The sequence below is a fragment of the Ascaphus truei genome, chromosome 3 (genome assembly GCF_040206685.1).
Source record: "Ascaphus truei isolate aAscTru1 chromosome 3, aAscTru1.hap1, whole genome shotgun sequence".
Lineage (NCBI taxonomy): Eukaryota > Metazoa > Chordata > Amphibia > Anura > Ascaphidae > Ascaphus > Ascaphus truei.
This window is the reverse complement of record NC_134485.1, coordinates 67,348,596-67,375,993: the sequence shown is the minus strand read 5'-3', so window position 1 is coordinate 67,375,993 and position 27,398 is coordinate 67,348,596. Positions and strand designations below refer to the sequence as shown.

Genomic DNA, 27,398 nt, shown 5'->3' with positions numbered 1-27,398 from the left:
ATTGGCCTGCACTGTCTCAATAGCTTGACATTTTAATCCAACTGGATTCTGGTTATGATGTACCAGAAAGTGATGTGATACACTATGTGTCGTGAGACCTCTTTTAATGTTGTAAATGTGCTCATAAATTCTTCTTTGATAGCGTCTCCCTGTACGGCCCACATATTGGAGCCCGCAGGGGCACTGAAGTAAGTATATCACAAACTCCGTGTGACAGTTAATAAATTAATTTATATTATAAATCCTTGAAGTCACATTTGATCTAAATGTTTTTGTATTTTTTACGAAATTAGCAAGCAGTGCATTTATTACACTTAAAAAAGCCCTTGCTTACATTTTTAGACCCTGGTTTAGGTTGTCCCAATGGACAACTGGGTGCCAGACGTGACTTTATATTGGCCGCTTTTATAAAAATGATATTTGGTTTAGCTGGAAGACAATGTGCTAAAGTGTTGTCACACAACAGAATCGGCCAATGTTTATTCAGAACCTGGCGTATTTTTGGGGCCATTTCATTATACTGCGTGATAAATGCCAGATTACCATTATTTCCCTTATCTTTTGCATGTTTTTTATATTCCAAAAGGCTTGCTCTGTCTATTTGATCTACTTGGTTAGCAGCTTCCACAAGTAATCTCTCTGGATATTTCCTAGCCTTGAATTTATCTTTCAGCTCATTTGCCTGAATTGCAAACTCCTCCTGATTGGAGCAATTGCGCTTCAAGCGAATGAGCTGTCCCTTTGGGATATTTCGTATCCAGGACGGGTTGTGCTGGCTATCTGCCCTTAAATAGTTGTTCACCTGTACTGATTTAAAATATGTTTTAGTCTGAATTTTATTATTGGTATCTACAGATATATTTAGATCCAAAAATTCTATGTGTTGACTATTACAATTAAATGTGAAGGACAAATCCCTATTATTATTATTTAGATAGATAAAAAAGAGATCTAACTGTTCCTGGCTGCCTGACCACACAAAAAGGATATCGTCTATGAAACGGCGCCAGAGTACAAGGTGAGCCCCAAATGGACAGTTGTTCCAGACATAGTCTTCTTCCCAACTGTCCATAAATAAGTTCGCATAACTAGGGGCAAACCTTGTACCCATTGCCGTTCCACAGATCTGTAAAAAAAATTGTGAATTGAATTGAAAATAATTATGGGTTAAAATAAACTTAATACTATCTAATAAAAATGTTTTACGTGCTAAAGGGATAGTAGAGTCCAGATCTAACCTGCGTGACACAGCTTGACAGCCCTTTCCATGGTCTATAGTTGTATACAGAGATGTTACATCCACAGTTACCCATATGTACTCAGGCTGCCACTCCAGGTCCCTCAGGATCTGAAGAACATGAGTCGTGTCACGCAGGTAGGACCTGACCTGTTGGACCATAGGTTGCAAATGGTGATCTATAAATTGGGACAAATTAGAAGTGAGGGATGATATTCCTGAAATGATAGGCCTGCCAGGTGGACATCTAATATCTTTATGGATTTTAGGGATAAAATAAAATATAGGTGTACGTGCAAAGGGTGAAAGTAAAAACTCTGACTCATCGTCATTTATAGCTCCTCCTTCTAGGCCTCTACTTAACAGTACCTTTAGCACTGTATCGTATTGGCCCAGGGGGTCGCTTGCAAGGGGGAGGTAGGTGGTATTGTCACCAAGCAATCTCATTGCTTCTTTAATATAATATTCGGTGTCCATTACCACTATACCCCCCCCCCCCCCTTGTCAGCCGGTTTTATTACAATTAATTTATTGTCTTCCAGTTGGCGTAAAGCAATCTTTTCTTGTTGATCTAGGTTATCTCTTTGTATCTTATACGTCCTGCTAGAATTATCTAATTCCTTAGTTACCATGTCTACAAATGTATTCACCAAATGGCCCTGCGAACTTTGGATAAAAAGTGGATTTCTTTTAAAAAAAATATTGTTCTGAATTGGTTTCTGCCTCACTTGGCCTTGAATTAATTTGACTAGTGATAGGATCCTTCAAGAAATACTTTTTTAATGCTAATTTGCGCGCAAACTTATGTACGTCTATGTGTAAATTAAAACTGTTTTAACCGTCCTGGATACGAAATATCCCAAAGGGACAGCTCATTCGCTTGAAGCGCAATTGCTCCAATCAGGAGGAGTTTGCAATTCAGGCAAATGAGCTGAAAGATAAATTCAAGGCTAGGAAATATCCAGAGAGATTACTTGTGGAAGCTGCTAACCAAGTAGATCAAATAGACAGAGCAAGCCTTTTGGAATATAAAAAACATGCAAAAGATAAGGGAAATAATGGTAATCTGGCATTTATCACGCAGTATAATGAAATGGCCCCAAAAATACGCCAGGTTCTGAATAAACATTGGCCGATTCTGTTGTCTGACAACACTTTAGCACATTGTCTTCCAGCTAAACCAAATATCATTTTTACAAAAGCGGCGAATATAAAGTCACGTCTGGCACCCAGTTGTCCATTGGGACAACCTAAACCAGGGTCTAAAAATGTAAGCAAGGGCTTTTTTAAGTGTAATAAATGCACTGCTTGCTCATTTCGTCAAAATACAAAAACATTTAGATCAAATGTGACTTCAAGGATTTATAATATAAATTAATTTATTAACTGTCACACGGAGTTTGTGATATACTTACTTCAGTGCCCCTGCGGGCTCCAATATGTGGGCCGTACAGGGAGATGCTATCAAAGAAGAATTTATGAGCACATTTACAACATTAAAAGAGGTCTCACGACACATAGTGTATCACATCACTTTCTGGTACATCATAACCAGAATCCAGTTGGATTAAAATGTCAAGCTATTGAGACAGTGCAGGCCAATTGGAGAGGGGGTGATCAGCTCAAACAGATCAGTAGGCGTGAAGCTTATTGGATCTATGAGCTGAAGACCCTCTCTCCAAATGGTTTAAATATCGATTTTGAATTGGGAGTCTTTTTAAAATAAATTTTAATATTTTAAAATAACTATTTATTAATTTTATCACATAAATATATGTTTTAATTAAATATTTTATATTAGCACTTGGTCACTTTAGTAATATGGATTCTATTGAGGAGCAGGTATGGCTATACCTTATAAATATGAGCTTGAGTTTAATGTATTAGTGATAAGAGTATTTAACATTTTAGTTTTTTGTATAACATTGGTGTTAGGGAATCAGTTTAAGTGTACTTGTATGTTTAGTGTTGTGTAGTAAGGCTGTTTGTTCATTAGGCATGATTGATAGAATAAGTGTATAGGCTGATGTGAGTTTACTACTGTATATCCAATAGTGGTTAACCCGTCGGTATATAAGGCTATCAAGTACCTAATGACGTATCCCCTGAATAAGTGCGCATGCGCACGAAACGCGTTGGGCCGTTTGGTAGATTTTATTGTGCAGTGTGGCAGAGACTTGGCAGGACGTGAGACACAGACTCTACAAGGAGAGGACGTTTTTGGTGCTTGTCTGATACTCCCAGAACGGCGAATTCGGTGATAATTGCTGAGAAAGAGAGGGCTCGAGCCCCCGGAAGCTCCGGTGTCGCGGAGAGTGACGCAGTTCCGGTCGCCAAAGGAAGGAACCCCTGGGAGGTCACATGTTCCGACGGAGCAGCAGCAAAGACAAGACACACTTCAAACCTCTGCGTATGATCTGTGGCAGTCCTGTAAGTAGGATTCTGGTTTTTACTTACCGGATCCCGCATCTGCCTCATCATTTGTGTGTTAATAAATTCTCATTTTATTTCAGTCAGCCTTACTTGTTTTATGTAGTGTTTGTCTCGTCTGTGTGTCTTGTTGTGTATACTCTAACTGATAGTATCAGCTGTGTTGCACTATGATGTGATTTCTTTGTTTTTCTCCCTGATATACATGTGGAGTAACATATATAAGAAATTTGGAGCATCCCAGCACTTCTGCAGATAGAAGTTAAAGAGACATTGTCATCATTGGACTTTGCTTCACCCTTTGGACTATTACGGCGCCGGTCTGTATTGTATATGTTTGTTTTTTTTTACTAACTGTGTCTTTGGGTTAGTGTCACCTGGCAGCCTATGTCTTATGTATTTTTGGTAGTATAGTATTACTGTCACCACTTTATTTACACATTTTTTTAGCGCTATATACACCAGTATTTTTTTTTTAGAGCTCTATTCCTGCTGCTGTTATCAAGCAGTACACTGCCATGAGTGAGTGCAAGGTCTCCCAATATCGGCTACCAAGAGGCTTCCTGGTAGTGGTGGTCAATGGAGAATGCTACCTCAAATGCCTTTGCCCCTGCTGCGACTTCCCCGATGGAGACGCCAGCTTTTCTGTCAAGTGCCCTCGGTCTGGGGCCTCCTACTGTATCTTAAACCTGTGGTGTCGCTGCCAGCGGCATCAAAGAGAAAGGATGCAGCCTTTATGCAGAGGAGTGTGGCCTGGACTGAGCCCTCGGGAGTGGATGCTTCAGGGGCCGCTATGCGTGGTTGTACACTAAGAAGTAGTGTGGGAGCGGTACCCTTAGGCTTCCCCGGGGGGCTGCGAGCCGTACTGTGCTATACTATGAAGAAGAGTGGGGAGTAGTTCACTGATGCATCTCCAGGGAGAAAACAGTCCACTCGTGCTAACAGAAGAGGTGGGGACAGTTCCCTGATGCATCACCTGGGAGACTGTTGCCTAACCGTGCTTCACTATGAAGAGGTGTGGGGGTAGTTCCCTGATGCGTCCCCTGGGAGAAAACAGCCCACCCAGCTATCCTATTCTGTGTGAGCGGGCAGACATCTGAGGAAGGGCACCCAATCCTCGGTTGACCAGGACCTCTGCTGGAGGAGCTGCGGGCATGCACCACACGCCCCCAAAAAGGGAGCTGCCTAAAGTACTTTATTCAAACCAAAATGGTGGTTCCCGCCAAAAAGGAAGCGAAAGCAGGAGCCGCGCCCAACTGCTGTGAGTGGCTCGGCGTGAAAGCCGAGGCCACTCCTGATTCTTATTGTGCCAGTGCTCCTCATACCAGCAGGTGGAAGAGGCACTAACCAATCCAGAGAGACTATCACCACTGGGGGAGGAGCCGGAAGCGAGCTACCGCACCCTCAGTTCCTCATTGCCAGCAAGCTGCACAGAGCTCTATTCTTGCTGCTGTTATCAAGCTATACACTGCCACGAGTGAGTGCAAGGTCTTCCAATATTGGCTACCAGGAGAATTCCTGGTAGTGGAGGTCAATGGGTAATGCTACCTCAAATGCCTTTGCCCATGCTGCGACTTCCCCGACGGAGGCACCAGCTTGTCTGTCAAGTGCCCTCGGTGTGGGGCCTCCTATCTTAAACCTGTGGTGTCGCTGCCAGCGGCATCAAAGAGAAAGGATGCCACCTTTATGTAGAGGAGTGCGGCTTGGACTGAGGCATCAGGACCGGATGCTCCAGGGGGTCCGTGTGCCCCGGTTCCAGAACCGGAACCCAAGAAAGACTTACCGGGTAAGGTGACTGTACATGGAGAGGCTGGGGTGCTTCCTCTGGTGGCGCAGGAGTGGGACTGCTGCCTGCCGAACCCGCCAGCGACTGCGAAGAGTCCGGTGCCTTTCCCCTGCGGACTTGTCCCTACCTTCATCCGACGATGACAGCAGCGGATGGAGATCACTCCAGCGAAGCTGCGGTGGAACCAACCACCTTCAAAGCCGAGCAGGAGCGGAGTCCGATCCAGATTAAGTCACTGCGAGCAACGGTGCGCCCCAGGCAGCGGAGGAGCGCCCGCCTGTGGCGGCTTCAAGCACCACTGCAGCGGACGTACCTGTGGCTGACAGAGGGGATCATGTGACACCAGGAGCCAACGGAGCGGTGAGGATCGTCCTGATTCTTCCTTCCAGGCTCCAGCGGAGGCATCTGGGGAGGAGGTAACGGCTGGTACTTCTTCCCGTGCGGAGGATGGCAACACCCTTCTGGTGTAATTGGAGGATGTCAACGCCCGTCCAGCGCAACTGGGAGATGATGTCATTATAGAGGCGACTGCCGGGGTGGAAGAGGACGCTACTGTGCCCACTTCGGTGAGTACAGCCCTTTCTGAGGACAACCGGCAGTGGTACTATGACAGAGTCAAGGGCCGGGACCATAACACTCCCAAGGTGCGGGCTGTGGCAGGCTGGTGCAGGCCTAAAAACATTGACTTACCCGGAGACACTGAGAAGCCTAAGGCCTTGGACATTATTGCCCCTGACCTTTCACGATCTGTTGCTGGGTCTGACTATTAATAATCAGGCCCGGAAAAGCAAGAAAGTCCCTAAACCTTCTCAGGACTGGAGAGACTTTGTGGACTTTGAAGATTATTCACATGGGGAAGTGACGGCCAAAAGTGTGATCTCTTTTGGGGGGAAGTCAACTGTCTCATTTAAATCCGAGACATCAGGGGTATGATCTAGGGTAACCTCTGAGACTAATTTATCGGCACAGGCTGTAACTGCAGGAAAGGTATTGCCATGGTGGGACCCAAAGTTCCCAGGTTATGTCCCCTATATGAATCAGACCAGGTTTCTACTAATCAGTGGGGATATAGTTGACCACTGGTGGAAGGAAGGGGAGTTCTCCGCAGAGGAGACTGCCAAGGTTATTAGGAGGAGAGAGCAAGAGATCAAGTTGAGACTTATACAACCCACGTGTCAAGTTATACATTTTTATGAGCGTATTGCCAGGCCTGGCCTGAGGCCGAAAACTGACCAAGCTCAACCGGGCTGATCGGTTGATTGTACAAAGATTTAGGCAGTCCCATGGTTTTGATTTTCCCTATGTCCCCGAGCCCATTATGCGTGAGATAGAGGCTAAAAGGGATAAGTGGCTAGGGGATGCCGTATGTGCCTATCTGACCTCTGTGCAGGTACTCTATTTTCCACACTGAAGACCGGATCACTTATCTGATGGGAGTATGGCGGATAGGCAGGGGTATCTACTTAGACAGAGTAGAATACCTATCTGAACGAAATCCAAAGTGGGTATATTCCTTAGCAGGTCTTAAAATTAGGTAAATACAACCTCAGATTACATGCATAGCAGACATACAGTTGTGTGAAAAAGAAAGTACACCCTCTTTGAATTCTATGGTTTTACATATCAAGACATAATAACAATTTATTTATTTTATTTATAAAATGTTTTACCAGGAAGTAATACATTGAGTTACCTCTCGTTTTCAAGTATGTCCTGGGACAATCATCTGTTCCTTAGCAGGTCTTAAAATTAGGTAAATACAACCTCAGATGAACAACAACACATGACATATTACACCATGTCATTATTTATTTAACAAAATAAAGCCAAAATGGAGAAGCCATGTGTGAAAACTAAGTATACCTTATGATTCAATAGCTTGAAGAACCACTTTAACAGCAATAATTAGTAATCGTTTTCTGTATGACTTTATCAGTCTCTCACATCGTTGTGGAGGAATTTTGGCCCACTCTTCTTTACAATGTTGCTTCAGTTCATTGAGGTTTGTGGGCATTTGTTTTTGCACAGCTCTCTTAAGGCCCAGCCACAGCAGAACCGAACAACCTCACTCTCACTCACTACTCAACACTATATAGAAGAGCAGCCCCCTCCTTCCCTGGGGAGTGGCTAGTAAGCCAGCCTATTCTTGTCACAGGCCCCCCTTACTTCAGTGAGAAGCCACTAATAACTGTATTGTTCATACCTGCTGAACAATGTAACATTACACACTGAACATTAGGACGGATTCCCATTTAGGAATCATGCCCACACTGCCCACAACCTATGGGGACTTACAGTGGAACTTAAAGCTGCAGTTCAGTCAATATCCTGCATGTGTGTTTTTTTAAATAAATCAGTTCTGTAGTAAGAAAAAATACTTTTAGCATTTTCTGTTTTTAAAAAAACAACTTTGAAAGACCAATTTTCTTGTATTCTATTTTAACAGCCATTTGCTAAGGCACTGCCCCTTCATGGCCTGTCACAAGCCCTGGCACACCCCTTTGTCAGCCCTGCCCTCCCCCTAGCACATGTCAGTGCAGGAGTGCTCATGAATATTCATGAGCTTCCACTGACGGACAGAAGCAGATTAAAAACAGATCCCTTCACTAATTATGTCACCAAATGTCGCCGATCAATACATGGAGAATAAATTGACTGGCAGCTATGCAGTTCTTTAGGTAATTAGAGATTGCACACATGAAACTATTGAAGTAAAAAAAAAAAAAAAAAAAAGACTGAACTGCAGCTTTAAGGCAAGGAATAGTCCTGGCTACATTATGAAAAAAATAGCAAAAAAACTATAAAGCTGAAATAGCCCGACATCATTAACAAAAAAATACATCACTGCAGAGAAAGGGTTTTTTTTTTAATTTCCTTTTTTAACCCATTTGTTGACAGATGGGCCCGCAAATCATTAACATCTTAACCTTTTCTTGGATCGTAAAGTACTGTAGCAAAGACATTATTCCCTGTGCTTTTTCTTTCCAAAATAGGCTATCAGGTTTAGCAGCTTTTGGGTGTAGTTTAAAATATAACCAGCAGGTGGTAGCAGAGTACCGCGTTGCTGGTGGAAGCTTGCTGTTGTTTTACCTCCTCCTCGCTTACTTCCTCAAGCTGCACCGGTTTGAAATCTCCAGGCTCTGAGCCTCCTCGGACGAGGTTTGGCGAGGTGGCTGGTAGGATGGCTGCTTTAGCATCCCCTGGGCTGCAATGGGATACCCTGGAGGAGAGAAAGCACAAAGGGCAGAACCTCTACCACCAGATATACCTGTGGAAGGTGCAGCAGCTGCCTCCAGATGTGCACAGGTTCTGTGACCCGCAGCTGCCGGGCCCTCGCAGGAAGGAGCTCCTGCACCTGCTCAGGAGCCTGGAGGAGGAGTCCAGCTGCCAGCGCCTGCAGATACTCTTCTCCTTCTCTGTGCCCAGCCCGCAAGTGCTGGAGCTGCTGTGTGCCCTGCGCTTGCCACTGGTTTCTGCAGGAGCGGTGAGTATGCAACAGGGATTACAGCAAGCACATATAGGGATTTCCGGCAAAGGACTTCTGTAATAGGCTGGCACAACTTTGTAGTGTGCCATGTTAAAATGAACCTGATACAAAAGTTGACACTGTGCTTTAGTGTAAAAATAATCCGTCACCCCACTATGGATACATACATTCGTTAACTACCTGTAAAAAAAAAAAGAATTTAAACACTCATTAGATTAACCCCAATGCGCTGCAGGCCTTCCTGGCAGGAAAGGGGTTAAATTAAGGCGGCACAAAATTAAGTTGACTGTTTAAACTTTAAGATCACACATAAACACAGACACGTTTTTGTAAATGGCTTTTGGTCTATGCGAAACTCCAGTCTGTGTGTTTGTGACACACGCACATACACCGACACACGCTATCCCGCAACAGCAGGATGGAGGCAAGGGAGCGCGCAATTCCAGAAAAATCGTGCGTGATTTTACCAGCCACGGTAGTGACGCAGCTGCATATATGGCAGAGCAAAAAATATCTTGGTGCCAGAAGTTATAAATTGGGCACGACTGTGCGGGATTTTTCCACGCTTGCTTACTGTATAACCACTATCCTGATCCTCACCTCAACATCTCATTGCGCTTTGTTTAGGGAACCGGATACTGGGAGTTTTTACTGCAGAGTCGTGGAGTTGATGTTGTTGCTTTTGACCAAAACAGCATTTTCCCACCTGAGTTGCGTTATACTGAGATCATGGTAAGAACATACAGTAGAGGCAGAAATATGTTTAAAATCTTTTAACTGATACAGTAGAGGCAGAAGGATTGTGCATTGAGTGTGGACTGCACACTGTGTGATGATAAACTATTCAGTTTAAGGGTGTTTTTCAATGTGCGCAGAGGTTGCTGAACTCCCCATTATCGCTTGAAAACTACAATTGACTTCAATGGGAGTTTTCGTGTAATAACGGTGCAATTCACCGCTTTGGAGCAGATTGGACAAGGCCCTAAAAGTAAAGTGAAATGTGCAGAGGAGCATTTTTTTTAATCAATTCGGCTGCTCAGAAATTACTGTTAGGCCGCGTCCATGCTCACGGAGTGCTTGCGAGTGCGCGCATTCTGCGCGATGAGTTCCATTGGGCCAATAGGAACGTCTATGGCTGACGTGGGCGCCAGCAAGAGCGCTGCATGCGGAGACAAACTTTTTTTTGTCCTCACCGCGTGATGGCCGTTTCACATGTGCGGTTCGCCCAATGAGGGCAAACCAGCTCTGTGACATCACGGCCACGCCCCCGAAATGCTCAAACAAGCCTAGCTGCAGGACATGGATCGCCTCTGCTGCAAGCAAGCGCAACATAACGGCGATCCGTCGCTCGCTAGCAGGAAGCATGGACGCGGCCTTAGACTGCACCATAACATATTAACAGTCACATACTTGGAAACGAGAGGTAATTCTCAATGTATTACTTCCAGGTAACCAATTTTAAAAATAATTAAAGGAGATCTATGGACGATCAACACTGTTCTTGCCAACACATAAGATCAGTGTTTCAGTACATATCTACTCCTTGAAGCACAGTATATTGCCTGAAGCTACCAAGGTATAACACAGGCACCAAAGGGGTTAATATTACAGTGAAACTACACTATCTACCCTCCTTGGCAACCTAAGTGGCTAATAAAGCATTGCCATGCTATTATAATGGACATTATATACATAGGCAAGATGGGAATAACTCCAGCCTGCAGTAGGTGATTAATGCAGTATTTTTTGGCATTAGCCAGATTGCGATAAATATTTGCACTTGATGACTGGCACCAGAATGATTCAGTTCGCAGTATTTCATCACGTAGGTGCTGGTACCGGTATTTTTATCAGGTGCGTTAAAACATGTGGGGTTTTTTGAGGTTCAGTGTTAGGCTGCGTCCATAGAACGACAAGCAGCGCTGAGCCGTGCGGACGCTCCGCGCTTAGCCCCTGCATCCTCAATGAGGATGCCTTGAGAGGGGGCTCACGCGAGCGTCCGCAGGCGTGCGGAGGCTTTGGAGTTTTCAGCCAAGCGCCAAGCTGTTTTTCAGTGCGCTGTCGGCTGAAAAGATCCAATCAGCCTTAAGCAGCGTCAACGTCATGGCGCCGGGACGTCGGCGCCGTGACGTTGACGTCAGTGCGTCGCGGGCGATTGGCCCAGCGACGTCACTGCCCCGCCTCCAACCACCTCCCCCCGGCTCCCTTCGCGCACGCTGGCTCGCCTGCAAGTCCGTGGAATCGCGCTGACTGAAGCAGGCTCTCCTCAGCGTTAGCGCGCCTCCGCTCTCCTCACCCCTCTATGGCCCGGGCCTTAGAGACTTGCACCTTTTAAAAATAACGCCATTTTGGGGGGGCTATAATACCATACACTGATCTTTCACTATTGTAAGGCATTGAACCACTTAAATACTGCTTTAACTACTCCTTTAAAAATGTAATGGCTTTGAACTAGCAATAGCACCTCAGTAAATATCATAAAATATATCATGGTATTAAACACAGATATCCTTTTTTTATCCAGACTGGCGGTGCTGAAATCCTTGAGCAGTTCCCAGATAGAGCTTTGCTGCTGGCTTGGCCTGATGCAGATGGTGAGGAACCTTTCAAAGACTCTGCGTTTATATTGGAGAGCTCAATCCAAACATGCAGTGACACACAGGCAGAAGGAACCAATTAAAGGCGTTTTTTTCTGGGGGGGTTTTTGTTTGTTGTTTTGTAAAAGATTGAAGCAGGGGGGATCCGGACCTGAACCCCATTAATTTCAGCTTCGGTGGCCCCCTGCTTCATGAGATAGTTACCTCCGAAGGGATTGCCGTTATCTCCGGCATTTTTCTGCGGTTTAAAGCTCCCGGTCACATAGGAAGCCGCCCTGGATGACGTCACGGCTTCCTATTGGCCCACAAGGCCGGGGAACTTTGACTAGCAGCCATGTGGTGAACCCTGGAGTGGCTACCGGTATCCCCTACGGAGGTAATTACCTCCAGAAGTAGGGGGTCCCAGAGCTAAAATGAATGGGGTTTAACTCCGGAGACCCCCTGCTTCAAACCTGCATTTAAACAAATGAAAAACGGCTTGGATTGCCTTTTTAAGAATTAAAAGAAGGGTAGATAACCTGGCGCTGACATTAGTAAAGCCTGGTTTGTGCGCTGAGGCTGCATATTTGTGACCTTTGCATCAGTCAGGGCCAGTTTAATAAATGGTTCTATCCCGGAGCATTTTTATTTAAATGGACCTTATGCTGTCATAAGACTTGGCACTTGTGAGTAAATATATTGGCATTCGTCTCCCTGTATACAGCTCTAAGTACACTGCAGGACTATCTAAAAATAACTTTGGTTAATATTATGACAAATTAGAAAAAAAAGCACTGGTCTGGGTTTGTCTTTGTTTTTCAACACTGTTGCCAGTAGAGGGCACTATGTCCGCATGAAACATGGCTTTGCAGGTGGATACAGCTCCTAGCAGCACTCTGAAGTGTCACATCAGCCACCTAGGGGCGAACATTGAGGAGCTTTTGGGGCTGCATACCCTTGAAGACTCAAATGGATGGAGTTGTTGTTGCCGCTCTCCTAGCAATATGTGTTTGGGCTGATGTTTCTTATACAGGATTCATTAGATATAACAAAACCAACTTACCAGTGCTTGATACATGTCACACGTGAGATTTCAGGGTTTCATCTGACATCACAAGTCTATGGTCTTCAAAGTTAATTTGATGATTAATCTTTGAAGCAGTGTCATAATGTTCCAATTAAAGGCATTATCATCTGCAAACAAGCTCACTTTGTTCAATGAGATGTTCAGCTCGGGTAATCTAATTGAAGAATTCAGAACGTGACAGGCTATGTATAGAAATGCGGAATATGCCATATAGACACCCAGCTCCAAAATAATGTATTTATTTGCTTGTGTCTATACGATATGTAAGAAACTTGATGAACAAGAGTGTAAACTTGGCAATGAATATTAACATTCTAACATGGGATAAGTGACAGACTGAAGACACAATTTTGTGCAGATCATGCATTTATGGGTCTTGTGTCTTTGCTGTTTATCATAACACTATAGGCTCTCTAGAGGATGTGAAGGCTTTTCATCAAGAGTGCCTAAATTGCTCTGATTACTATTACTCCAAGGGTACTATATTTCCTGGCAGTACTCGTTTCTTGTACCCACTGCATATTATCAGACCCTGCAATATTGGGCAAATGAAAATATGTACACTCTAGTTGTTCTGTCATTGTAGGATACAGGCGCTTACAAGCAGACAAGCATTTCCTATGGAGACACCACAACGCATGTAATTTGTTATATTCAAAGATCACTTTACCAATAAGACCTGTGTATTTCTAGGTTTATTTGTAAATACTTAAAATAAGTGGGGAAGGCAAAAGTGACACCCTAGTAATAAGGGTGCAGTGTGCTGCATCCTAGGCACCTAAGGGTGTGCTGCAAACTAGGCACCTACTGTAAGTAATTGTGATTTGCGACTTGCTTAGATAGCAGGAATGTCTGCAGTGCGCTAAACACAGTATGCCCGTCACGTGATAGGGCTGCAAAACATCAGAATTCTTATACACACGCACACAACCCATAATATCCCTCACTCACAGTATTGCCCTACAATGGGGATTGGGGAGGGTAAAGGTGGTAGTGATGAGGAACACTGTGTATGTCCTCTCTACTGTCTGTAATCTGCGTAATCAGTTTGGAAGAAAATGGAGTGCAATTGCAGCAGTGATTCGGAGGATAGTAGGAACTCTGTTCAGTATTGCCATAACCTGCAGTAGTTAGTAGGCCCTGGCAATTAGTATGTGTCCTGTTAAGTATCGTATTGGCCTGAATATAGTGCTATGTTTTTTTTCCTAAAAATGTCCTTCCGAAAACTGTGCTCGTATTATATGCGCAGCCAAACAACTTTTATTTTTCATGTAGAACACCTTCAAAACTGAAGGGGTCGTATTATGTGCGAAGTCGCCCTATATTCGGGTCAATACGGTGTTGTCAATTGCAAAGAGGGCAGACAAATACTCTAAAGATTTAAGTGCAATGCGCTGCAGTAGTTACTGCTATCTAAGTACCTGAGTAAATTCAATTGCATCTTGTTATTAATGGAGAAGTGCCTACAATGCACTCAACTTAGTTTTCCCCATTTTGTATAAGGCTACAGTCTATCTTTCTAAAAAGTCTAACTCGATCTCTCCCTCAAGAACAAATAATGCCCTACAATAGTGATAGGTAAGGATGGCGTAAACGGGATTGAGGTAGCCTTATAAAGAATGCTGAGTAAGCCCTACATATAAACTATAATCTGCTTAATGCCTTAGAATATAGTGGAATCGAAATAAAGATGGCGGTGTGTATCGGAGGCTTGAAGACCTCTATTTAACTGCTCACATACAGAAGCGTCGCTGATGAGTGACGTCCATTACGTACGTTTCGCATAACCCGACGTACGTTTCGCATACGTTTTCTCAGGCATAGGTGGTTCAGTAAACACATCTCCTTTTTTTCTCCTTTGCTCCTCAGAGTCCTCCCACTTCTCCCTGGATTGCCTGTCCTACTTCAGGGGGGAAACCCTCTTCCACATCGGTGAGGTGCTTGGAGAGACTTTGTCATCCAATCCCTGGGGCCAGTCGACATCACGTGACTTCCAGCTGGCCCTGGCAGAGGATTTCTGCTGTGTGAAGCGTGTGAAGTTGCCCAGCTGGCCAGGGCATGTGGACTCTTTTAGTGTTTGGAAAAGAAAGAATTCTCAGCTGGTGCTGTGTGATGGTGCTCATTTTCAATATGTGGAGACACAACTGGAAACACACCCATAAGCCCCACATCATCACCACACTCATCGTGCTTCCAGTTTCACAGCCTGGCCAAGAACACAACTATCTGATGCTAACAATTGTGGCAATGTGACTTGACATCCCCTTACCCCAGTGCTTTGCCCATTCTACAAATTAAAGTTGCTTCACTTATTGATCTTATACTATACTGTAACTGCATACAGTATACAATGTACACTGTGTAACTGGTGTGTTTTGGACGATATGTGTACATTGCTTTCACAGGTGATGTTTTACCAGGTCTGCGTAGTATGTATGGAGGCTTTTACAAGGTCTCTGTATAAAGCTTCTGTATTGTCACTATTGTACAAATGTAAGGTTCTTCTGGGCTTGTGTATAAAAAGTTGCACTGTTCTAATTATACAGTTGGTCTGCTGTCTATTTAGGATGATTTAACAGGTTATGGTATTGTGCATGTAGAAGCCTCAATTGGTTTAGCTGAGGCCAGCAGGTACAAGTGATTTGTGCAATGGCCATAATCCATATACAGCTAAACCCCGTTATAACGCGCCTCGTTATACCGCGATTCGGTTATAACGCGGTTTTCCCGTGGCTCCCGTTTTTTTTAAAAAAAAAAAAAAAAAAAAAAAAAAAAATTTTTAAAAAAAATTTTTTTTACATTTTTTTTTTTTGCACACTGCACACACTCACTGCACACACACTGCTCATTGCTCACACTGCCACACTGCACACACACTGCACACTGCACACACACTGCTCATTGCTCACACTGACACACTGCACACACTCACTGCACACACACTGCTCATTGCTCACACTGCCACACTGCACACACACTGCACACTGCACACACACTGCTCATTGCTCACACTGACACACTGCACACACTCACTGCACACACACTGCTCATTGCTCACTGCCACACTGCACACACACTGCACACTGCACACACTCACTGCACACACACTGCTCATTGCTCACACTGCCACACTGCACACACACTGCACACTGCACACACACTGCTCATTGCTCACACTGACACACTGCACACACTCACTGCACACACACTGCTCATTGCTCACTGCCACACTGCACACACACTGCACACTGCACACACACTGCTCATTGCTCACACTGACACACTGCACACACACTGACCACACTCACGCACACTCACACACACTTACGCACACTCACGCACACTTACGCACACTTACAGACACTCACACACACTCACACACACACACACACACACACACTTACACACACTTAGACACTCACACACACTCACACACACTTACACACACTTAGACACTCACAGACACACACTCACACACACTCACACACACTTACACACTCACAGACACTCACACACACTCACACACACTTAGACACTCACAGACACTCACACACACTCACACACACTCACACACACTCACACACACTTACACACTCACAGACACTCACACACACTTACACACACACTCAGACACTTACCCACACTCACACACCCATATACACACACACACTTTCTCTCCCATATATACATACACACACACTCTCTCACTCTACACAGACGGGCCGCGACCAGCACCACCACCCGCTCCCCCCCCTCCTCCCGCGCAGGCAGCGGGAGCACCGGGGACAGCGGTGGGGAGAAGAAACCCCCCGCTACAACCTCCATGCAGGCAGCATGGTTCTGAGGTAAGCGGCGACCTGAGGGGACATCCCCACTCCCATCTCCTGCCCCGCGGCCTGTCCCGAGGTGACAGGGGGAAGCGGGGACAGGAGAGACATCCCCGCTCCCATCTCCTGCCCCGCGGCCTGTCCCGAGGTGACAGGGGGAAGCGGGGACAGGAGAGACATCCCCGCTCCCATCTCCTGCCCCGCGGCCTGTCCCGAGGTGACAGGGGGAAGCGGGGACAGGAGAGACATCCCCGCTCCCATCTCCTGCCCCGCGGCCTGTCCCGAGGTGACAGGGGGAAGCGGGGACAGGAGAGACATCCCCGCTCCCATCTCCTGCCCCGCGGCCTGTCCCGCGGTGACAGGGGGAAGCGGGGAGCGGAGGGACATGCCCGCTCCCATCTCCTGTCCCGCGGGATGAATATGCGCTAAAGCGCGGCGGCCATTTTTTTTTCTCGCGACCCCGTTAGTAACGCGGTGGTCTCGGGGTGGACCCCGAGACCCGCGTTATAACGGGGTTTAGCTGTATTTTTTAAGGACTTCTGAATAATAATAAACTTTCAGATGCATTTTTCAGATGGTTGTCAGAGTGGAATCTTCTTGGGTAAGGGTACCATTGTTTCTGTTTCCACTAGTGGATTCAGGCAAGGGGCATTAGTGATTCTAAAGCCTACTGTAGATTCACAAAAAATCGACTAATCAAACCATTGGGGTTATCCGTGTGTAACGTCAATTTTATTTATTGACCTATTCACTAAAAACCAGCGGTGATAAGGGGCTTTTTACCATGACAATATGTCAGTGTTTTTTTTAACATCATATTGGTTATTCACATGTTCACTAAACTCTGATACTTGGCAACACGCAGACTACCCATTAGGCACAGCCTAGGGGCCCCCAAGGTCAGGGGGCCCCCATAGGTGCATGGTGCAGTGCTGCCTGACAAAGTTGGCTGTGGGGGGACGGGGTGGTGGCCGGTCTCACCTGCTGCGGTGGGCTCGGCCTTCACGACCCCCGCACGCACCGGAAATTGGGCCCAACTTCCGCATCTGCCCATAGCACCAGATGCCTCCCCACAACAAGGAAGGTAACGGTGTATTTTGAGGGAGGGGGTTATCATTGGGTGAAGGGGGGGCTTATTGTATGTAATTGGGACGGGGGGTTATTGTATGTTTTGGAGAGGGAGGGGTATTTTGGGTGTGTGATGTGGGGGTGTAAGAGGCACAGAGAGAGGTGGGAGAATAAGAAGGAGAGGTGAGGGGTTATGTAAGAGAGAGAGTGTCTCCTACCTTCTCCGGAGCAGCCCGCCTGTAGCGCAGCGCTACAGGAAGAGGGCTGCCTAGAGGACAGGCCCCGAAAGTCTTGGTGCCTGGGAGCCCCAGAGGGTCTTAATATGGCTCTGCCTGGTGACATTGGACTAATGCAAAAAACATTGCCAATTTTTATAATCTACACTGTCATTAAGCCTATCTTGCCTAGGTATATAATGGCCACTATTTATTATAATTATATCCATCTAAAGATGAGACTAGCCAATGGGATAAAAATACATACGGTAATATTAGCATTGCAGGACATATTATTATAGTAACCAATTAGTACCCCAAGCGGCCAACTACTCACGTGTGACTAGCTGACCACTTGGGCTACTAAAGGCATACAATTTGCATACATAGACGTTATGCTTTTTGTGATTTATTTGTAGTGTGCACTGGCTAGGGCTGATTAATGCAGACTCATTTGTATTGATACAGCTATTTAATATAGTGCTAAGCCTTAGTGCTGGGGTGGCCAACTCCAGTCCTCAAGGACCACCAACATTCAGGGTTTAAGGGTATCCCTGCTTCAGCATAGGTGGCTCAGTCGTGCCTTAGTGCATCTAATAACCCATTCACTTGAATGGGTCTTAATGGTGATTGGATTGATCCTTAATGCACTTTTGTTTTAGAATAACTACATTTTTAAAATCATGTATTGATATAAAACAAAACAGAAGCCTTTTGCTTCAAATATTTGATTTGAAAATATTTTACTTGTAGTTACTTTTTAAATGGCTTGCACATACTTCAGAGTTGTAGTTGTACCGTATACATCATTACATAACACATTTGTATTTGTACAATTTAGGCTGCGGTCCCAGTAATGTCTGTGACACGCGTGCCTGGCCGGGGGGGGGGGCGGCGCGTGCACAGCGCTATCTGCGGTCTGACAGGGAGAGAGGGAGCTTGCGACGGGAGGGGGCGTGGTCGGGGATTTGCAGGGGCGTGGCCATTACATCACGCGGCTAGTTCGCCCTCATTGGGTGAACCGCTGGTGGGGGCGTGGCCACGCCTCCGTCGCAGGGTTTGAACTCAATTTCATTGAGTTGCAAAAAACCCTGCAGCACGGCGCGGCTGCTCCTTCAGCGGGAAGGTGCGTACTGGGCCCTCCCCCATTGAGGGGCGCTGCTTACACGCACAGCGCACGCCGAGCCGTGCGCTGTGGCAGTGACTGGGACCGCAGCCTTAGTTGCTTGAGTTCTGTAAAAAAAAAAAATATGTTTCCTGCACATGCAGGCCTGGATTATTCGCTGGGCACAATGGATACAGTGGGCAAGGCCTACGAAAAAGTTTTACGCCCAAAAAATTCTCAGATTACTCAAAAATTAGAAAAGAAAACTGCTAAACGAAACTTAATCATTTGCTTTAGTTGAATTACTTTACTACACCTTTTTATTATAATAATACATCTACCAATATTGAAGTATATATGCACATGCATGTAACGTTAAATAAAATGGTGAGATATTATGGAAAGTTGAATAATAAAGAATGAATACTAAGGGTAACAGCATAAAAAATAGTACAATGTAGAGTGTTGGATATCTGAATTAAGTTTAATTAGCTCAGAGTTAAGTAAATGTACATTAAACACTAGCTTTGCAACTCCTTTTTTTTTTTTTTTTTTAAGCAAAATCACGGATTACGTGGCATGCAGGCTTACAAATGCTTTGGCCAAAGGGTTTAACCAAATACCCTTTTTCATGAGAATATTATTTTATCTTAGCCTAATTGGTAGGAGCGCAGGAATCGTTCTTTTTGTTTTTCTATATGTACAGTAAGGCCTATCTTTTTACCTGCAGCAAACTTCTATAGGGAGGAGCGCGGTATTATGTACAGTTTCTCACTTTATACGATTCAGCTTTGAAAAAGAGCTCTCTCCTTCTCAGTTATTTCCAAAATGGCAAGATACATTCTAAAAGCAAGGTTATGTGGAAAAGGTGTCACCAAATTGTATGCTATTTGTGCTCTGATCATTCCTGCTACAGGCTACTTATCTGCTTACATACATGAGAACAATAGAAATTCGTCTGTGAATGCTTGTTCGAGATCTGATGGATATCTATTAATGTCCTTGTTCTACAGGCAATTTCATCATCACTGGATATAGATCTAGCAGAAGAAAACAAAACCTTTCATTCAGTGTGGCGCATGCCACTCCCAGTCTGCCAATCTCAATAATACGTTTATTCATTATAAGATGGAAGGACCATCTTGGGGGCCTACGATCATGAGTGCCCAGGGCATACAAAGACTTTAATCTGGCCCTGTGTACATGCACAAAGAGCGTTTTTTTGGAAATAAAAACGTTGAAAATCTTTTTTATTTTATTTTTTAAAGACAATAAGGAAAGACACTTAAAAATATTATTGTAAACGCCCATTCATCAGCTATTTTTCCCAAGCACACACATTACACACATCACAAATGTATCATTTTTGTTTAAAAAAATCAAATTGCCTGAAACTGTTTTTACTTTTTAATATATTGAAATGTGCTTGGTAGTCTAATAATTGCTTAAAAAAAAAAAACTAAGGTACAGTATTCGCTCCCCTCCTTGTAATTTATAACCCCCCGAAATGCAAGTATTTGGGGTGGGGGGTGGGGGGTGGGGGGGGGGGAGGGTAGCAGCCTTTCCTAAAGATGTAGGGTTGAATAAGAGATGTGCAACACAGCATACGCAGTCATTATTCTTACAAATGATGTTTTGTTTTAAGTTTCCATAGCGAGAAGGCACAGTCTGAAGCCTGGGGCTGCGTCTAATTTTCTCTATGGAATATTGCATCACACATCACTTGGGGAAGGAGACACTGGCTAACATATGTAGCTAACACAGGCAACCTAGGGAATACATAGAATCTTGTCATCTGACAGCAACTTTGTGATGCATGGGGAAAGAATGTGCTATGTAAACTTGAATTATACACACACACACCTGTTGGCAACATTTGCTCATCACTTGCCTAGCCAGCCTTTGGGCAGTCCATGTTGTTTTCATAGAGGCCAGAACTGCATCATGAATTGGAGCCATAAATGCTATAAAGATTTGGGGCCTCATGCAGAGAGCAGCGCTATTTAAAATTGGAGAGGGGAATAAAAAGTAGCTTTAATGGAGAGTTTTTTTCTCCATATGCAGAAAGGTCCGAAAACTGCATTTAGAATGCTGTCTGCATATGGAGAGTTTCAACCGGCGATATGCGCGCTGTTGAAACTTGTGGAAAAAAAATCGCGTTTTTTTTTTTCTCCCCCACCGGCCGCCGAGCTCCAGCTTCTTGCCAAAAAATTTTGGAGAAGCAAAATGTTGAAAATCGCGCCATTTTTTTGGCGCGAACAGCCACTAGATGGCGATCGCGCCTCTCTGAATACGGCAGTTTTCAACACTAGAGAGATTTAGGTTCTCTCCAGCCGCGCGGCGAAATTTGCAAATAAAAAAAAAAATGGCGCTTTTTTTAAAACTCGCCAGTACCTGCCTTTCTACAGGCATTTTTCTCCAAAAAATGCCGCTATTCCCCTTACCGCTGCTCTCTGCATAGGCCCCTTGGTCTCTTTGACCCAGTAATCGCTTTAGTATCAATTTTTTTTTCATCTAGTCAAATAGCAGGATTGGCTTTTTAATTGGGGTTTATTTAATAAGTAAAACCGCCCTTATTTCTTGTAGAGGATCAATGATAGTTATTACAATTGGATTTTACATTTTGTTGTATCTAATTGTTGTGATTGCATATGACAGGTGTACTAATGCCCCTATAATTAGCTATGAAGAATCCTGAATAAAGAGTTTAGAATAACCGGATTAAATGGCTCCAGTGCCTACTCATTATCTGGCTTCATTGACAGCCTTATCAATCCCACTTCCTATGCTACAGAGTGGTGCTCAACTCCAATCCTCGAGCCCCAAACAGGTCAGGTATTCATCATATGGAAAATGTTGTATTGAGCGCGCTGTCCCTCCAAACAACCACCCTCTCGGCTACCCGGTTCCACCCCGCAGCTCCTAGTCTCCCGTGATCAGCGGGGCATTTACTCAGCAAACAAAAAACAAAAATAGGAGCGCATGAAAATGAAACCAAGAGAAGCCAAAATTAATACATATATTTTATATCAGTGTAGCCCTGGTAAGAAATAGGGCTATATGTCTTTCCTCCTACTGGTATAAGCCCTGGTAAGGGCAGGCTGCCAGTAGTTATCATGGGTTTCCCCCACATCAAGCCCTGCTCTGAGTGGTGGAAGTAGGTCACCTAACCCTGTGTGGAAGGCATAGACACGGGGCGGTACCTACTGATGTCATGAAGGGGTGGGCTGTCTCTATTTAGTGTGCCTGTTCCTGTCAGTAACAGTTCAGTCCTGGGTTCAGTCCTGCTAAGTTAGTGTCAGAGTGAGAAGTGCATGAAGTGGACAGCTGAAGGAGGAGAACTGGCAGGCCCTGATTAGAGCTGCTAGAACTATAGGTGGACCAATACCTCTCACCCTGCATAGGGGGTGAGGGAAGAGCTAGCCCCACCCTGAGTGCCCGTGGCTTGGGGTGCAGGCAGGGACAAAGAGCCCCAGAGACCATCCTGAGGGTGTGCAGTCTGGTGGGAGAGAAGACCCTGTACATTGGAGGCAACTGTGTTGATGCTACTCTGCTGTGCTGTGTGAATAAAGAGCTGCTGCTACTACTTAAGTAAAGACTGTGTGAGACTGAAATCTCTCGTCCCTAAGAGGTGGGACTCTCTGGAAGGATTTCACCCTACGTCCCTAGGGCTTACCAGAGATGGAGGCTTTGCACCACTAAGTAAAGACGGAGGCATCCACCCCAGTAACCTCATCCTGTTATCCCCCATACCATCGCGGGAGACTCAGGCCCTCCTGTTTCCAGCAGGTATGCACCACCCAGACACACGTAGCCAGACCCTAGTACAGAGGGGGGGGCCCAATCTGCGATTGTCCCCGGGAAGAGGGGCTACATTGGAGGCGCTGCTGAGATGTAGAAACAGGCCAGGTTTTTAGCAAAGCAGAGCTGGAAGCGCTAAGTGCACCTTCCATGCAAGTACTGCAGAAAGTAGGGCGCAATTGCATATCAGGGGTAGTCAGGGGAGCATGGACTCTCGCACAGTACGCCCTGGGTGCCCTAAGAGGGTGTTGTAAATTGGGTGTGGGGCTATAGCTGTTCTAGTCCCTTGAGGCAGATAGTGTGAGGCAACTGGAGAGGTTAGCCTGTTAACTAGTCCAGGGACCATGGCCCAGGGTCCGCACTATGAGTGGCCAAAAGTAGGAGATGCCCAGTACTGAGCAGATGCCCAGTACCCTAGCCAGCCCCTAGAAAACGCACCACAGAGTACTTGTAGGAACCGACAGCGAGTGCGGTGTACTAAGAAGGAGTTCTGCCTAGCCTGGGGTATGCCATACGTCATATTTGTGTGTTAAAGCAAGCAGAGAGCATTCAGAGAACAGTCAGTGTCTAGGAACGTGTTGCACAGTAGACACTGAGAGTAACGCTATTGTGGGCTTAGAGGACTCATTAAATATGGTGGCCAGAGATACATGTGCTCTGCGGGGCATGGAGGAGGTTAAAATGGCGACAGCAGCGTCATTCCATACCACACGAGTTGCAGCCGATCCAAAATGGCGGTTCCCGCTGAGCCTGGAGCGCGCACGTGCTGTGTGCAAAGAGACTGTGCGAAATATGTGGCGAGAGATGTGCAGGGGTTTGGCACCAAACCCAGATCCCCAGCGGAGCGGCGCGAAAGCCGAAAGCACGCCCACCTGTGCAGTGACTGGCCGACAGACAAAGCCACGTCACACAGAGCGAGAGAGTGCCCCTCCTCTTGTTTCCACCAGAGGGAGGGGGCACGACAAGAGCCAATCAGAGTTGTCATCTCCAGAGAAAGGACGGACAGGAAGTGAGAGCGAGGAACTTCACTTCAGCTTGACTATTGAAGAAGAAGAAGCTAAAGAGCTGAACTACTCAACCCCCTCGCAAAAGATGGCTGATTTGCATGTGACTACCTATCAGTTTCCAGGAGGCTTCCTGGTTGTGGAGGTTGACGGGCAAGAATACCTCTGGTGCCTGTGTGTACATTGCAGGATACCCGGAGCGGCCCCGAGCACGACAACACGATGCCCTCAATGTGGCACGTTCTGTTTGTGGCCTGTCGAGCCATGGCCCATGATCAAGACCCCACGGGGTGCCTCTCCAGGAACTCTAACAGAGGTGGCGGAAGAAAAGGAGAAGGCTGTCCTGGTTTCCTATGTCACCCCTGAGGTGGGGACCAAGGCCCAGCCAACACGAGATGTCCTGGCAGAGGAGAGTGCGACCTCAGTGGAGGTACCGGAGCGGGCCCGTTTCGTACCACTACCCACTGGCGGTGCTGCAAGAGATCCAGGTGACTCCCAAGCTGAGGAACCGTTAAAGTCATCTTCGGAGGAAGGAGATGGCCTATCATCGGTGGCGATGCCCCTACTGGTGAACCACCCCAGCTGTAATAAAGATGGCGGTCCACTTACCGGTGAGAGGGAGCAGACGAGTCCGGAGACCCCCCGCCGGTGAGCGCTAGTGCGGCCTGAGCCACGTAGAAGTCCCCCGGCCAGGTCGACTCCCAGTGCGTTGGAGATGGGAACCGAGACAGCTACGGAGGAACCAACGATCACCAGCCGGCAGCGGAGCGGTAAGGAGACACTCCCACCCCCTTACTCCCACCAGGTGAAGACAGAACCTGCAGAGGGAGAGAGAGAAAGGTTTGCGGCCTACCTGGCCGTCCACGAGTCGGATGATCCACCACCGCCCCTTCTGGTCCTCGACGCACTTCCGGTGCAAGACCACGGAGCGGATGGAGATTCCGCGGCCACCAGCGATGACGTCACTTCCAGGTCCCCCTGGCACCGAGGCCCGGAAGCTTTTTTTTCTTCAAAGAGGAGAGCGGCCATGGAGGCAGCGCTCGCGACACTCAAGGCCCCAGTCGCCACCAGAGGAGCACGAAGCACGGCGGACCGGGCAAGTCGTTAGATGCCCACTGGTCATGGCATTGCCCAACACATAGACACTGTACCGGACATTGCTGATCCCCTGGTCACCGCCCCTAACACCATTGCCCCGGCCACTGCCCCTGCCCCATCACGTGTCAGACTACAATGGGCGGGAAGTTAGAAAACCTGACCCGCGCCATTATTATTAGTTGGGTTCTCCATGTTGGGAGGTACCTTATCATTAATTCGTCATCTGGGTGGGACAGTCTGATGTTATGCACTAATCAATTGTGTTTGTATTTCCAGATTGTTCACCTGCAGGATGAATTAGGTCCAAGTGGGGATCCATTGGATTCCACCTGAGGGAGAGTGTAGCCCTGGTAAGAAATAGGGCTATATGTCTTTCCTCCTACTGGTATAAGCCCTGGTAAGGGCAGGCTGCCAGTAGTTATCATGGGTTTCCCCCACATCAACCTCTGCTCTGAGTGGTGGAAGTAGGTCACCTAACCCTGTGTGGAAGGCATAGACACAGGGGCGGTACCTGCTGATGTCATGAAGGGGCAGCTGTCTCTATTTAGTGTGCCTGTTCCTGTCAGTGACAGTTCAGTCCTGGGTTCTGTCCTGTTAATTTAGTGTCAGAGTGAGAAGTGCATGAAGTGCACAGCTGAAGGAGGAGAACTGGCAGGCCCTGATTAGAGCTGCTAGAACTATAGGTGGACCAATACCTCTCACCCTGCATAGGGGGTGAGGGAAGAGCTAGCCCCACCCTGAGTGCCTGTGGCTTGGGGTGGAGGCAGGGACAAAGAGCCCCAGAGACCATCCTGAGGGTGTGCAGTCTGGTGGGAGAGAAGACCCTGTACATTGGAGGCAACTGTGTTGCTGCTACTCTGCTGTGCTGTGTGAATAAAGAGCTGCTGCTACTTCTTAAGTAAAGACTGTGTGAGACTGAAATCTCTCGTCCCTAAGAGGAGGGACTCCCTGGAAGGATTTCACCCTACATCCCTAGGGCTTGCCAGAGATGGAGGCGTTGCACCACTGAGTAAAGACGGAGGTTATCGCAGGAAAGACAGCGAGAGAAAAAGGAGCACACCTGAGATACCTGGGAGAGGGGCTAATATGGATATGCAAAGTATATTTAAATTAGCATATTTCCCAGGTATCTCCAGTGTGTACCTTTTTGTGTCCCTCCACGTGTTGTACATGTGTTTGGGGTGTTATATATAGCACTTGCGTTAGTGAGCACTTAACAAGGTGTTAAGGTACCACCTCGTTAAGTCAATGATGGAGCTCTGTGGATCCGGTCCATAGTCATTTATAAGTGTAACCCACCCCATTGGGTCTGGTTATTAAAGGGGCAATCCAAGCTAGCCATTGTTTGTTCCTCCATAGGATTGAAGAAAAGTGTCTCCAAAGCTGAACCCCATTCATTTCAGCCACGGAGACCCCCAGCGTTGAGAGATACTTACCTACATAGGTGATGCCGGTAGCTGTTCCGCTTGCTAGCAGGGTTCACATAATGGCGGCGTTTCAAAGCTCCCACACCTTGCGGGTTAATAGGAAGCTGTGACGTCATCAGGTTCGGCTTCCTATTGGCTCGCATGACGTGGGAGCTTTAAACTCTGCCAAGATGACAGCACCCCCTTTTCAAGTCTTTATCTCTGGAAGCAGGGGTTCCCCTGAGCACAAATTAATGGGGTTCAGCTCCAGAGACATTGCTGCAAACCTATGTTAAAAAAAGAATGAAAGAAACCAAAACGCATGAATTGCTCTCTTAAGGGGTTAAGTTATATGGTAAAACATACGGGACACCTAACAAGCTCCTGAGCCACTGCACGGCAGACCACAATTTCAGGGGTCCCTAACACTAATATAAATTCTTAATAACCTGTGCAATACCAGGAAGAATGATTTATAATAAATCTATCAATATTAGTTGCAAAGTTCTAAGCCTGATTGAAGCTTTTATTCACCTGTACATTACCAGGAAAAGCACTCTGTATTAGATTTGTCACAACCAAACTGCAAGCAAGTTCCCCTGAGTGTGAGTTGCTATGGGGTGAGCTTTTAACCATTTAAATGTGGGAGGGGGTAAGCTTCAATTAGGTAGGAGGTTGCCACCCTCCAATCAGCTAAGACTAGCTGGACAAGAATTGTAAAACATACTGGACACCTAACAAGCTCCTATTGAACCCCCAAAATAACCACAACATATATATAAGCATATGAGTGTCACAGAGGAGTGCTACTGAGCATGGCAATATATATTTAAAACCAGAGACAGAACATAAAACACAGACAGAGCTCAGTGCACATCCATTGAAACCCATACACGGTACAGTGCCTAAATATATATGTATAAATATCTTTTAAATAAAATGGTCTTTTAGTTTAACCTTTTTGGCCAAAATTGTTGTAAGCCCCTGAGCCGCTGCACGGCAGACCACAATTTCAGGGGTCCCTAACACTAATATAAATTCTTAATAACCTGTGCAATACCAGGAAGAATGATTTATAATAAATCTGTCAATATTAGTTGCAAAGTTCTAAGTCTGATTGAAGCTTTTATTCACCTGTACATTACCAGGAAAAGCACTCTGTATTAGATTTGTCACAACCAAACTGCAAGCAAGTTCCCCTGGTTTTAAATATATATTGCCATGCTCAGTAGCACTCCTCTGTGACACTCATATGCTTATATATATATATA

At 46.0% G+C, this 27,398-nt stretch overlaps 1 protein-coding gene across 1 annotated transcript; it reads left to right on the top strand.

Annotated features, from left to right (window-relative positions):
- Positions 1 to 8,531: 8,531 nt before the first annotated feature.
- Positions 8,532 to 15,144, top strand: LOC142491540 (uncharacterized). Its single transcript, XM_075594252.1, has 4 exons — positions 8,532 to 8,937; positions 9,568 to 9,672; positions 11,465 to 11,534; positions 14,473 to 15,144. The coding sequence occupies exons 1-4, from the start codon at positions 8,635 to 8,637 to the stop codon at positions 14,763 to 14,765; spliced, it is 771 nt and encodes a 256-aa protein (XP_075450367.1). The 5' UTR covers positions 8,532 to 8,634; the 3' UTR covers positions 14,766 to 15,144.
- Positions 15,145 to 27,398: the final 12,254 nt, after the last annotated feature.

Coding starts and splice junctions, on each gene's coding strand:
- LOC142491540 (XM_075594252.1), top strand. CDS start 8,635: ATGGCTGCTTTAGCATCCCCTGGGCTGCAATGGGATACCCTGGAGGAG. Junction 8,938..9,567: donor CACTGGTTTCTGCAGGAGCG/GTGAGTATGCAA, acceptor CGCTTTGTTTAG/GGAACCGGATACTGGGAGTT. Junction 11,535..14,472: donor GGCTTGGCCTGATGCAGATG/GTGAGGAACCTT, acceptor TTTGCTCCTCAG/AGTCCTCCCACTTCTCCCTG.